Source organism: Anabas testudineus, chromosome 1 (genome assembly GCF_900324465.2).
Source record: "Anabas testudineus chromosome 1, fAnaTes1.2, whole genome shotgun sequence".
Lineage (NCBI taxonomy): Eukaryota > Metazoa > Chordata > Actinopteri > Anabantiformes > Anabantidae > Anabas > Anabas testudineus.
The window spans coordinates 3,508,804-3,522,671 of NC_046610.1; the positions used below are offsets into that span (position 1 = coordinate 3,508,804).

Sequence of the window (13,868 nt, forward strand, 5' to 3'; positions counted from 1 at the left end):
ATTGAAACTAGAAGTAACTAGATTACAAATAAAAGAGTAATGGATTACAGGTTCGAGCCCATGCGTCTCTGCAGGAGAGCCAGCGTCCCCAGCCGACCCGACTGTCTGCCCCACCCACCAGTCCTCCCACTCATTCACACACTCACCGGGGGTGTCTTCTCCCTTTGGTGGTGGAACCGACTCCCTCCTGGCCGGCTCTGCGCGGTCCGTGAAGGCGGGACCGGTGGTTCGATCCGACTGTCTAATAATGTGTGATAGTGCGTCTCGATACTGGTGTCTAGACTCCGGGCAGGTGAGCCCTCCAGGGCCTCCAGGCGCTGCACGCAGAGAATACTAAACAGGATGAGACTGCATTCAGGCACGGCACTGCGCTCCCCGCTTTCTCTCCCTGTCATGCCAAATACTATTAACTCTATAATTCTCCTGTGTCAGATGTATAGCGCCACGCTCTCTGGGCATTTATTGTCACAGCGCCCCCATCCAGATGTTCAGGCTTGTGTGTTTATGGAGCCAGATTTTTTTTTTTTTTTTTCATACACAAGAATGTCCCATTTTATGTGAACTGTGTGCAAACTATTAAATAATGGATGGAAGATGACTTGATGGAAGATGATTTGACAGCAGTAATGTGCTTAAATGGATATTGATTTTCAATGCGGGTCATTTATCCATATGTGAGGCAGCAGGGAAAGGATTGCATACCACACTGTGGAAAAGTAATCAACAATCAGAAGGAATTCTACAAATAGGAGTTCTTTTTTTTATTTTATTTTACATGTTTTAGTGTAAATTAGGTCAAAATGCTGTTTCAGCATTCCGCTTTTAGATGATTCAAGCATTTATATTTACTTATTTATTTATTTGAGTTGGAAACTTAAGTCTAAAACACTAAAGGATCAGTTAGTCTTGATGAAATAAAAGTAAAGTACGTATGGCTGAATTGAAGAAAAATGTTCAAATAAAAAATGTGTTGCACATGTTTGTTAACTTACACATGAAATGAAGGAAATTAAAATCAGACTGGGCTTTTGAAAATTACAACAAATGAACATGGGCTACATAAACTGATGGGAACCTCATGTTGTGTTGATGTATTCACTGCAAACAAGCGATCGCTGTAGCTCTCAGTGAGTCTTTCTGCACCTGCCAACAGGTAGTTTTGATCCCTCTTTCTTGATCAAACTGCTTCAGCTGTCTCAGGTTTGAATTGCACCTTCCCTAGAATGCATGTTTCAGCTGTTTCCATAGATCTGTGATCCATTCACGCTTTCCTTCTGCTCAATCTGGGGTCGATTTTCTTCTTGCAGTCAACTCCAGCGAGGTTGGCTAGAGTCTAATGGAACTTAAACCTCTTAATAATCTTTGCAGCTGTAGTGACAAGAACATCAAAGTGCTTGGAGAAGGTTTTATAGCCTGTACGTTTAACATGCTGGTCTTTGAATTTCTGTCTCCTTTGTTTTCTCTGGTCCATGCGTGACACACATGATGATACCAAACCCTTCGTTTCAGACAAAGCTATAATCCAGTTATTTTTAATCTTTCCTCGGGGTAGATCATTGTTGTCCATGTCATGTTCGTTTGCTGTACTGTAACATAAACATGATATAATGAAGGTCTTAAAACTGGATTTTGATGTAGTACCCTCAGGCCTCATCATATCAATTAATGTATTTAAAAACTAAATTATAAAACAGCTGGGTATCAGTCCAGTGGTGAGACTAAATCAATCCAAACTTTGCCATGCTCTGCCCGGCCCATCAGGTATTAGTCTTATGTAATTACAAGGGTGTAACAAAACTTACTAGTCAAGGAGAAATGAGTGCTCTTCTCTGATTGGTTAGAAGAGTGAGGCTCCTCAAAAACAAAGGGAATATCTCTGCACTATTTCCTGGCTGTTTTAGTAACCTGGCTCAGAGAAGCCTTCAATAGCATCACTCCACATTAAGATATGTTTTCTGTCTTGCTCAGTTTAGTATCAGTAATATTAAAATACACCCACGGTTTGAAAATGAACTTAATTAATAGCCTAATTAATACAAAATATGATCAGCCCATGAGAGTGCTCAGTGCAAATAACACATGTATAAATAAAGGTGCAAACTGCACTTTAAGAAGATGCTGCTTGTTGTCCTTGAGCAGAATCACACCCATGTTATAACGACCTAAATTCACTTTACTGTTCATTGCCTGGGCCTCTCAGCACTGGCCTGCATTGACCTTATTTTCTCTAGCCTCCTCACATCATAAGTCCGGGATACTGTGGTTAATCCATAGGCTATGTTTAGCCTTTTCATCAGAATGCATCACCAATTTCAGGCATGGCAAGATTAAATTAGATTATTCATGAGAGCGGACTGATGTGTTTTCCAGGCTCCTCACATGTTCACTGCGGGGAAAAGTAGGCCAGTGTGAGCTGCGGATGACTGATCGAGCCCTCTCCCTCCTGTCCTCACATCACACTGTTTTCATATGACTTTACAGGCTCTGCTGGAGGAGCGGACACATGCAGGCCCTTTCTGGTCCAACGGGCTTCCGTAGAAACGCTCTAAACATGGCCGCGTCCATGTGCTAACGTGAGAGTAAACTGGAAACCGGGCTTCTACTGAAGCAGGGAGGAAACAGACACGGAGAAACCAGCTGTGTCGCTTCCACGATAAAACCCTGATAAAGGAAGGACAGTGTCCGTCAAGAGGCTGTGTCACAGGTAAAACTGTTCACGGCTACTTGTTTAGCTTAGCTAGCAAACATGCTAAAGTGTTGGAGTGATGTGTTCACCCTCACTGTAGTTTTCTGTCATGAATGTTAGGCTGAAGTTTGCCAACATTTATTTATTATATCGAAGGTAACACATATTTTTTTTTGAGAGAATTATGACTGCCATGTTAAAATACCAACTTACTGCCACGGTGCAGAAAGACAACGCTAATGTAAAAGCTACATAAGGAAACTTAAAGGGACCAGGCTTAATACTTTGGTGGACCCTTGTTAAAGTTAATTGGTTTGTCGATATGCTGAATGAGCAACATTTTTAATATTCACACAGAGTGATTATTCAGTTAAAGATACACATCTTGGATTCATTTATTTATTGTGTAGATCTCTAGGTTTTTCACTGAGGCCAAACAGCTGAGTGAACCTCCAGCCTCTGGTTTCAGTTTGAGGCTTTATACTCTTTTACTGTTTTCCATAATACTCACATGAGGGTGTGCATCACATTTTGAGCTTTAAACATATGCACTATTCATGAGGTTTAAATGGTTTCTTCAGATATTTGCAGCTTTCATGTGTGTCCTTTTTTCCAGGCACAGTTTTTCTATGTTGGTGCAGTCAGCTCGACTGTTCCGCCTCATTGTCTCCCATCATCTGCATCATTCTTGCACCTGTTCTGCCACACAGACATTTCAGCGGAAGCTACGCAGCGCTGCTGCTGCTATCAGCAGGGAACTGAAATCCATGGAGCCCCTAAAAACTGCTCAGGACTCAGAGGTTCCTACAACTAACTCTCCACTTACATCCACCAAATCTTCAACAAACGACGTGAGCTCAGTGGACACAGACACAGCATCTGACAAAGACAAGACATCTGCTGTGGGTCTGTTACCAGGGGAGACAGTGGTCAAAGAGGGCAAGGCTGCCATCTTGTTTCCCAGTGCCAATGTTGTTTTTTACAACCCAGTCCAGGAGTTTAACCGAGACTTAACGTAAGTACAAATGCTGGTTCAGTCTTTGACTAAAGAACACATACGACTACAGGTGTGAGTCTCTTCAAAATTAGTTCAACAACATTTAAGAAGTTATCATACCCGATCACCTAAGCCTATAGATGCCATAGAAGACATCTGACTATCCTCTATCCTTTAAGTCATGTTTTGGCCAAATTCCATCAAATTCTGTGAAAAGACAAAAATATATTTTGCTTTCAGACGTTGCAGTAAAAAAAAAAGCTTGTGGCATTTAGCTCAAACAATTAGCTCTATCATCTTTCAAAACTTCCCCCTAGTTTTGTGGACATCCTTTGAGCTTTACCAGTAACTAAAATGAAGCTAAACCCCTTTGCTAGAGGAACATCTTTGCTGTCAGCACGACAAAACACTTTCACTTAGTCTCACTTGTCATAGTTTTTGATGCTGCAGCCATATTTTACGTTTCTGGCCCAGCCTTCTCTCATTTGAATTTCATTAGCATGGTTGCGTTTTGCACTGCATCATTCAGTCACAGTGTGATATTTATTCACTGAATTTTTTTTTTTATTATTTCAAGAGGGGACAGTTGATTCAAATGAAATATAAAATGATCCAGTTTTGTGTGGCAAAAATGTGTGAACTTGTGCATCAGTAACTGATGTGACACTGATTTGCTTCTTAGTACAACTTCAGCTCCTTTCACACTATTTCTATGGAATTAACATTTCAAAATCTTGACATTTTCCTGTATCTTTTCTATATAACTTATAATTTATAGTTTCATCAATGATAAAAAGCCATCCTGATTCAGAAGCAGATGTGATTGAGTTTTTATGCTGTAATGTTGTGTTTGGTCATTGTCAAACATCAAGCCAAAAAGTTCTAGTTTGGTCTCATCTGTCTACAGAACATCCTTTCAATAGCCCTGAGTAAAATGTAGACAGTAATTTTAGTATTGGAGTCTAGTGGCTCCCTCCTTGCAACTCCATTTTATTGTTTTTCAGTCTTCTCTTGATGGTGCACTCATGAACACTGATACTATCCACTGCAAGAGAGGTCTTTAGTTTCCTAGATATTACATTATGGTTGATAGTGACCTCCCAGACTATCACAGACCTCTTAGGAGAGTAATACTGATGTAGAGTGTTCTTCATTTCTACATGATCTGGACTGGTAGGGTCCAAACTCTAGAAATTCCTGGTCTTACCCATCCACAACTCTTTAGAAATCTCCTTTGTTTGAACAAGTAACACCTCTAAAACCTGCTCTCCCAAGATCTTGCTTTGATAAAGAAGGCCCAGAAGTCTCTTTTTCCAGACAGGATCTCTTAGATTCACAACTGATTGTCATCTCATTGATTAAAACACCTGACTCTAATTTCCCTGTTGAAGTGAATTGATAATCTGGGAGCTTTACAATTTTTACTATATAGATTCATATATTTAATATTGGATGATTTCCACAATACATGTGAATAATGAAATGTTTTATATCATATCTTTATACAGAAATTGTGAAAGGTCTAAGGAGTTCACAAACTTTTGAAAGAGGAGAAACAGGGTCTTAATACTTTGCTCATAACTTTTCCAGATGTGCTGTGATCACAGAGTTTGCCAGAGAGCTGCTGGCTCAGCGCGGGGTAAAGGTGGTGGTGCCTGGAGAGACAGAGAGGGTTGTGGTCTCTCTGTCAGAGGAGATGAATGAAGCCGATGTAAAGACGGAGGAGAAAAATGGAGCAGAGGAGCCAGCTGTAACTGCAACAGTGGGGGAGAAATGTGAGGTATGTAGGATTGATTTTATAATGTTTTAATGGAAAACATCTACACAAAAATGGAATTGTAATAGTTATTGAAGATCACAAGAACTTAAACATGTACAAACCTGAATAATAAAGCCAAAGTTAGGAAGTTTTCAAAATGGTAAAAACCGTAGCATCTGCTGCTTGTAGTTGTGTAGTTTTGAAGAAGACGCTACTGGGATTTGTTGTTTGATTTCCACTGTGGTTTCCCACACTAAAAATATGCACACTGATTCTAGTGTAGAGCAGTTTGGATAAGAGCTTCCATCAAATGACTTATGTTAATGTTGCACCAGGTAATTTCACAGTCTGGTGGCCCCAAGTGGTAGACAGCAGTAATTAGATCATTTTATGAATAGGACTTCATTACTTTAAAATAATGTCATTAGTGGTCACCTTCTTCTCGTCAGTTGGTTAGCGACTTGCCAGTGGTTGTGATCCCAATCTTGTTTGGATAGAGCGTTGTGTTTGTAATTTTCAATTTGCCTTGCACTTGATTGCTCCTGGTTGAAAAGCAATTCTATGTAAAGCTTGGTTAGAAATGTTAAGAAACCTGTCATTCAATACAAGTAATGGCAGCATATGTCTTTAAATTCCTAACGTTTGCTTCTGCATTGCTAAACACACATTCAAGTTAGCCATGCTGTGCATACTATTGCCCCCCCATACCTTCCCAGATCTTGGTTTTCATACATGCTAATGTCAGTATAGTATAGCTGTCCTCGTACTTCAGGTGCCTTCTTGTGCCAGCAGTGTTTAAATTTCAGGCTGTCGTGACAAAATGACTCAAAGTCCCAGGAATATATTTTATTCATACATTAGTTACAGCGTAGGTGTATTTTATTTGTTCAGAATTAGCTAAATCTCTGGGGAAGTACAAAAGCAGAAGGCAAATAATTCAGCACATTTTGTGTGGATTTTGAGATTTAGATCCTAAATTATTCATATATAACATACTGTATATGAAATGTATAGGCTAGTTAAACTAAAACATTTAATTATGACCATGCTCTACATGTCATCCTTCAATTGGCTGAAAAATCAGTTTATGCAGCTTTGAGTTTGTTTCAGCATGGTCTCCGTGTCCTCGAGGGGCTGGCGGCATCTGGTTTGCGCTCGGTACGCTTCGCTCTGGAAGTCCCGGGCCTGCAGAGCGTCACTGCCAACGATTTCTCCACAAAAGCTGCAGCGCTGATTGCCAGGAATGCCCAGTACAACGGAGTCAGCCACCTGCTCCAGGCCAGCTGCAAGGACGCTAGGTGTGATTACTCAGCATGGTCTGGGGGAAGTGCTTGCTTCTTGCTTGGTCCAACTCTGCCACTGTTATTTATCTGCTTCACTGGTTTGGTTTCTATTTGTTTCTCCTCTTGTAATTATTCAGTGATTCTCATCTTCATTCCTCTTCAGTCGTGACCTTTAACCTCTTGTTCTTGTCATTCCTATGCTCTTCTGCCCCTGCTCTGATTTTTTTTTTTCCATTCCTGTCTCTCTCCTTATTTGTCTTTGCCTTAACTTTACGCTTGTCTTCTTCTGTGCTCTGTGCTTCTCTTCTCTTAACTAATCTGCTCTTCATTAACTGGCTTGGACTCAGCCTTATTTCCACTGCTATTTTTTCCTGAGCCACATTTGCTCCATTTTTAAATATTACATTTATTTCAGTGTCATGGATGTGATTTTTTTTTTCCTATCTCCAGTATGTTGATGTATGAAATGCGAGGGAAGAACGCGCGCTATGATGTCATCGATCTGGATCCTTATGGGAGCCCTTCCTGCTTCCTGGATGCGGCCGTGCAGGCCGTCAGTGAAGGAGGTGAGTAGCTCTGCCTTTATTTCGCATTGTCTGAGTCAGTTTTGGGTTTGATTATTCTTGTTAGCAAAACCTTTTTGATTCAGTTTAGATTTTCAAATCAACTTGTCCTGAACTTTGGCAGCTGACTTTCTCTCATTAACAGCATGGTTATGTCATTCGTGTCCACTATTACGCCACTGAACTGAGTTTAAAGTTTAAAGACAGTTTGAGAAAAGATGGAAGCATGTAGCTACTGTATAAAATCTGTTAATTCTGGCTCATGGTCTGCATCTGATCATATCAGTCATTAAATGAGCAGAGCAATGAGAATTTCACATGTATTCATGGGTTCAGGTGAGGACAAGCATTAGGTTAGTGGTGAAACATAATGAGTAATAAAGCATAAGAGCAAAGTGCAAACTCTGAAACAGCAGACGTGCTGCATCCAAACAAAACTGGACTTGCCAATATCATTAGATGTTTCATTACTTCTTTTTGCTAAAAGGTTTTTCCCAAGTAACTGCAGTAACTTGGTAAATACAGTATGAGCATGCTACTGTGCAATTTACTGATGTCTTTCTGGGTTAAGTCTTAAAATGGGACTAAATGGACACTGATGATTAATCTTGAAAGCTGACTTGACTCAAACAGACTTTTTGCAACTTCTTCCATGTTGTGCATCTAGGGGGTTTCAGAGCTGATTTTACTGTACAAAACGACCAAGGTGTGAAAGTCACCGGTCTGTATTTCCTGTCTGTCTGTTTCTCTCAGGTCTGCTGTGCATAACGTGTACAGACATGGCGGTGATGGCAGGAAACAGTGGCGAGACCTGTTACAGCAAATACGGTTCAGTCTCCATCAAATCGAGATATTGTCATGAGATGGTGAGGGCAACCAAGTGTACACAGTATAGATACAATGTAATATGTGTGTGTGGTTCTAGCAAAAACTGAATGTCAGAGATTCTGGGTCAAGGCTGCATGTCAGTGCACGGCTCTCTTTCTGTACCTTGTGTTTTTTAAAGTTATAATCCTTAAAATTTCAGTCCTGGGTGATGGGGTGGCACCTGTGCTGCTGCTGAAAAATGCTAAACTTCTTATATGCCAGATGCATTTTCGATTAACAATAGCTGTCAGTACTAACTTCAGTGACAAATCCATTTCATTTCCTGTCACTGCTGCACAGTAATGAGCTCCTCTGCTTTTGGACAGTTAAATGTTTTTAATATGAACTCACAGCAGTAAAAGAACCATCGACTTTACATTAGCGGTGACCCAATGCAGCTCTGATATGTTTGGAGAGTGAACGAGTGGGAATATCAATGAGATGTATAATTAAAAGCAGCAACGCTGCATAAAACATACGTGTTTCCTGTTAATCCCTTGTGTGTAACTAATTTGAATTGAATTGTGGAGCTGGCGGATTCCAGCACTAACAATGAAAACGGCTTCACAAAAGAGAGGTAATTACAAAATGTAAATGCAGTGAATGCTTTGCTGGGAAAAGTTGCAGACAATAAAATGGCATCAAAAATGTCACTAATAAAATCAATAACGGCTTAATTCAAACTTCTTTTTGAGATGTTTCACGTCAAGCATTTATTTTTTCCTTCTGACAGGCTCTTCGTATCATCCTGCACAGTTTGGACCAGCGGGCGGCTGTGTACCAGCGATACATCCAGCCGCTGCTGTCCGTCAGTGTCGACTTTTACATTAGGGTCTTTGTGCGCGTCTTCACAGGACAGGCTACAGTAAAAAACTCAGCCAGGTGCTCACTCACACACACACACACACACACACACACACACACACACACACACACACACACACACACACACACACACACAAATATACAGTCTCCTGACAAAGGCTGGTTTATGATGAAAGATGAATGATGCTGAAACTGGGTCACAGCAGCAACATTTTCTAGAAGTAATGACAGCGGCAGAACTTGGTGAGATAAAGCAAAAATTAAAATAATAGAAACATAAGAATGGGGGGAAAGTAAAAATAAATAAAATGAGAACATAAAGCCAGAAACCAGAGTGTAATTACAGATGTGTAGTATTTTAAACGGTATAATTTGTATTTGAACTTTATTTGCTATTTGTTCTCTTGTCATGTGCAGTAAACAGGCTCTGATCTACAACTGTGTCGGCTGTGGGTCTTTCCACTTACAGAGAATGGGCAAAAGAAGGAGCAATGGAAAAAAGTAAGACCGCACACAGCACAACTCGTAGGTTTAATTGCATTTTACATGTGAGGATTACATCAAATGACTGATAAGAATCTGCTTTTAATAAGAGTTGTCACACAGGATTACATTTATTTGTTCAAATTGATCCAGTTTATATTCAGGATGTGTCATTACCACCGAGTGAGAAGCTATAGATTCACTCTGGTGAATATTGTGTGATTTCAGTATGAAGTATTCTGCTGCCACTGGACCCCCTGTCGGACCAGAGTGTGAGCACTGTGGACAGAGTCACCAGGTCACACACACTAGCACACAAACTCACTGGTGGTCAGCTAATGTACTGTAATAACAGATTTAAATTCACTACACCTCTCTGATGTCTCTCATAGCCAGGTGTGTCAGCTCAAACCTCGGCTTGTTATTACTGTGCACACACATACGCAGACAGTGCACCAGCTGAACCTGTCTCTCCTCTCTCTGTAGCTGGGTGGTCCGATCTGGGCAGAACCCATCCATGACTTGCCGTTTGTCCAGAAGGTTTTGTCTGCTGTGTCGGGAAACCCGTCCCGATTTGGAACGTCCAAGCGGATCGAGGGTGTGCTGAGCATGGTGACCGAGGTACACACTCTTATTAAAGGGGTTGTTGTGGCTTCAGTTTCTTCTTCCTGCTGGACTAACACCTGTACTGATTGATTCAGGAGTTGGAGGATGTGCCTCTTTATTACACTGTGGACAGTCTGAGCAGCACGATACACTGCAACACACCACCCCTGCTCCAATTTAGGTAAATGAATATCATACACTTAAAGAAACCTTTCCTTATGCGATTCGAGGTCAGATTACAAACAACAAACTGTGATTTGTGGAAATTGGTTCCATAAATAAAACTTGATTTCGTTTGCTCTCGTTCTCTGCAGATCAGCTCTCCTTCATGCTGGTTACAGTGTTTCCCTGTCTCACGCCTGTAAGAACGCCATCAAGACAGACGCTCCTCCCGCAGCCATCTGGGACATCATGCGATGCTGGGTAAACATTACTGATTGAGGGGAAAAAAAGAAAAGAGCTTTTTTTACCCTGATGAAGTTTTCCAGAATATACAAAACACTGTAGAGACACACACCTGCTTTCTACAATCCCACAGCACAACTTATTTACTTAAACCTGTATGATTATGATCCATCATCTGCTACAGGAAAAAGCCAACCCTGTGAAGAGGGAGAAGCTGTCTCAGACTAGCCCTGCCTTCAAAATCCTCTCCACTGAGCCCAGGTGAGGCCACATCCTGGACTTCAAAGTCACAAACTGTTTATCAGAAAATAAGCTCATATTTTCCCATCATCGTGTGTCATACTTACAGTAAAACATTAACTCTGCCTGTAAATGTACTTATTTTTATTCAGTTTATTTTTATTACTGTGAAAAGAGGGATTGCAAATAAGAATCTTATTTTACTGAGTAACTGTTTGACAGGCTACGCTATAAATGAGATGGTGGGATTTTCATCAACACATCGTACCTTAATGTGTGTTTACTGAATAACTGTGTGCTGGATTGTGTGTGTGTGTGTGTGTAGCCTAGAAGCCTGTTTCACTGTGAGGGAGGACGCCAATCCTCAGTCCCGTAAACGCCACCTGACCAGGTTCCAGGAGAATCCTCAGGCCTTCTGGGGACCCAAAGCTCGTGCCAAAGCCGGGTAAATAAGACAATTCCACCACACACAACCAAGCAGCCACAGTTTTGAGTTCTTCGTGTGATAAAAGAGGACTTCAGCTCCCGTCAGCTGGAAGATGTGTGAAATGTGTGTGAAACATAAATCAACAGAGTTTCTTTGCACTTCTGAAAGCTGCTAAAAACGAGTTCCAAGATTTACGATTCATGAATAAAGTGCGAGTTGAAAAGTAGCACGCGCTCTTCTATCCACTGCTAACTTTGAATTTCCGCCCGTCTCTTCTCCAGCGGTGGCATCTCCACCGACCTCCAGGACAAGAGGAAGAAATTCCAGAACAAGAGAAAGAACCAGGTCACAGACTCTCAGCTAAAGAGCTTCCCCTGCAAGAGGTTCAAGGAGGTCAGTCCAACTACAAGTGTGGTGCTGCATTCAGGTCTAATCAAATGTATTAGACATAAGCTGTTATTTGGCCAACTAAAAGTAAGAGATGATGTAGCGCGATATTTTTTTTCTTAATATTTACAAACAGTCAGCTCACAAATCTATTTGGTAAAGATTTTAAAATATCTCAGAGAAATGTAGATTAACCTCCTACTCTCCTTCTTACTGTAGGCGTGCAGATTGTGATTCTGTAAGTGCAGCTTTACCATGCTGCTGCTTCTCTTTGTTAGAAAAATGATTCTTTCTGGGAAAACACACACCTGACTTGTTTATTTACCCAGAGCAGCAGTGGAATACGTGAATAACTTATGTGGCTTTATATCTAAAATGATCCGACTATCCTGATGTCTGTAGACACACCCAGCCCAACGCAGACCCTGAAGACACCAAAGTCAATTAACCATTTATGAATTATTCAGAAGTCGTCAGTGGAATCATAGGAAGAAAGAAAAACCCATCTGCTTACCTGGTGCGGTGTAGAGAAACATCTCCATGATGTGGATGCAGGTTGAATCACCATTGTTCACAGATCACTGCTGTAAATGTTGAGGGAAGTCATTTAAAAGACAAAAGGATCGAAGCTGCGGGAGCTGGTTTTGTTTGTACTTTGAATTTTATTAAGAACAGGTCAAATTGTGACAGTATTTATTAAAAGCTGTTAACTGATGGGGATTATCATCTATTTCTGCAGTTTCCCTTCAGATTTACTTACGTTTTAGTATTTCTCAGCTCAATGTTTTGTGGTTTGGATTCAGTCTTGCAGCTCTCATCTGCCTCATTTTTAACACTGGAGCAAAAGTTTAAGTGAAAACAAACTGGAGCTGTCTGATTCTGGAAACTGAACACAACTGGTTAAAGACCTGCTCGTGAACTGAGTATTTCTTTCGGTGCAGATGGGGAAACCAAAACTGCTTGCTATTTAATGATTTACTGTTTGTGGTTTTACGAACTTTGTTTGGAAAAAAAACATTTTTTTAGACATTTCTGTTTCCAGCACTCGCATTAAACATCCAAGAATTCCTTGCTATGTAATATTCTTTTATAATTGCACTTTTTAAAAAATCTCATTAACATTTGATATGATAGGGCACGTATGAGTCAGTTTGACCTAAAAAAGCACTATAAACTAGATTTAAAAAAAACAAAACCATACTGGGTCACGTTAAGCATTTTAATTGCTTTTACATCCTGAGTTAAAAACCCAGCACAGTGTAAACACAACAGTTGAACTGATAAACCTGGTTTGTATTTCAGCAGTTTACTTCAGCTGATTACGTTTGTGCAGGTGAGCATCACTTCAGCACATCGTGTTCTTCATGATAATGTTGGCACACAGCTTCACAGAATTCAAGGGAGACAATTACTTAAATATCTAATTATACTCGCAGAGTCTTTACGTCCTGGGTGGGAAGTGGAACAGCAGACACGTGCTGGTGAATTATTCTCGTTCATCAGCTGCAGGGCCTGGTCTTCACTTACTGTGTCTCACCAGAGAAAGCTTTCACCACCCAGGGCCAAAATTTACCTTTGGCTGCTTTTGACATTGTGCTGCCGTGGAAGATCAGGCGTTTCTTAATTTACTCATTGGCCACTTTGATTTTTATTAATGTTATTGTCTCTTTTTCAGGGAACATGCACACACGGAGATAAATGCTGCTACTCCCACGACCCTGAGCAGACACCTGAGGAAAAAGTTGAATAATTCTTCTTGATGCTTGTAATTCAGTTGTTTTTTTTTTTTTTGTTTTTTTTTAATAATTTTATTTCTGGAATTTGAATGTGCGTAGAGCAGCTTGGACAAAGCTACAATAATGTGCTGCAGTCACATGGTATTTGGAGGACAACAACCTAAAAATTGTTAATATACAAAACTGATTTGTTATTATTCAATTTTATGTCTGAGGTTTTTGCATTTGGTTGTATTTTTTGACATCCACAGTATCAACATACCAATAAAGTCCTCTAAAGTTTAATTGTTTTAATTGCCTTTTAATGTGTATGGTAAATCTACAGGTCATTCGGGCGCGTGTTTAGTGGATACAATTTTCTCTCAAAAGTGAATTTTGGCTTTAAAGCTGTGTTAAAACAAAACTGTATTAAAACCACCGCTGCTAGTACAGTCGCTCCACATGCATTTGCCTTTTCATTGCAGCAGTAGACTTTGAATTCCAAATCTCATCGTTTCTACGGTAAGAGAAATCTCAACCTACGCTTCCTTGTCTTCAGCAGTGATGCCACATCTGTTTGGACATCATGAGTGAGTAGGCACAGTTTTTGTAAAATTAACTTGTA

General features: G+C 40.4%; 1 protein-coding gene across 3 annotated transcripts; it reads left to right on the top strand.

Moving 5' to 3' along the window:
• The first annotated feature begins 2,517 nt into the window (after window positions 1–2,517).
• On the top strand, window positions 2,518–13,811 carry trmt1 (tRNA methyltransferase 1). Of its 3 annotated transcripts, XM_026359572.1 has the most exons (17): window positions 2,518–2,704; window positions 3,303–3,701; window positions 5,274–5,463; window positions 6,553–6,740; window positions 7,176–7,291; window positions 8,042–8,154; window positions 8,889–9,037; window positions 9,398–9,481; window positions 9,692–9,761; window positions 9,950–10,084; window positions 10,165–10,250; window positions 10,384–10,492; window positions 10,659–10,735; window positions 11,040–11,159; window positions 11,423–11,534; window positions 13,204–13,293; window positions 13,729–13,811. In XM_026359572.1, the coding sequence occupies exons 2-16, from the start codon at window positions 3,316–3,318 to the stop codon at window positions 13,276–13,278; spliced, it is 2,010 nt and encodes a 669-aa protein (XP_026215357.1). In that variant the 5' UTR covers window positions 2,518–2,704; window positions 3,303–3,315; the 3' UTR covers window positions 13,279–13,293; window positions 13,729–13,811. The 3 variants fall into 3 exon arrangements, with proteins under 3 accessions (XP_026215357.1, XP_026215356.1, XP_026215358.1); XM_026359571.1 differs by lacking the exon at window positions 13,729–13,811 and having other exon boundaries at window positions 13,204–13,549; XM_026359573.1 differs by lacking the exon at window positions 13,729–13,811 and having other exon boundaries at window positions 2,519–2,704; window positions 3,397–3,701; window positions 13,204–13,549.
• The last annotated feature ends 57 nt before the right edge of the window (window positions 13,812–13,868 follow it).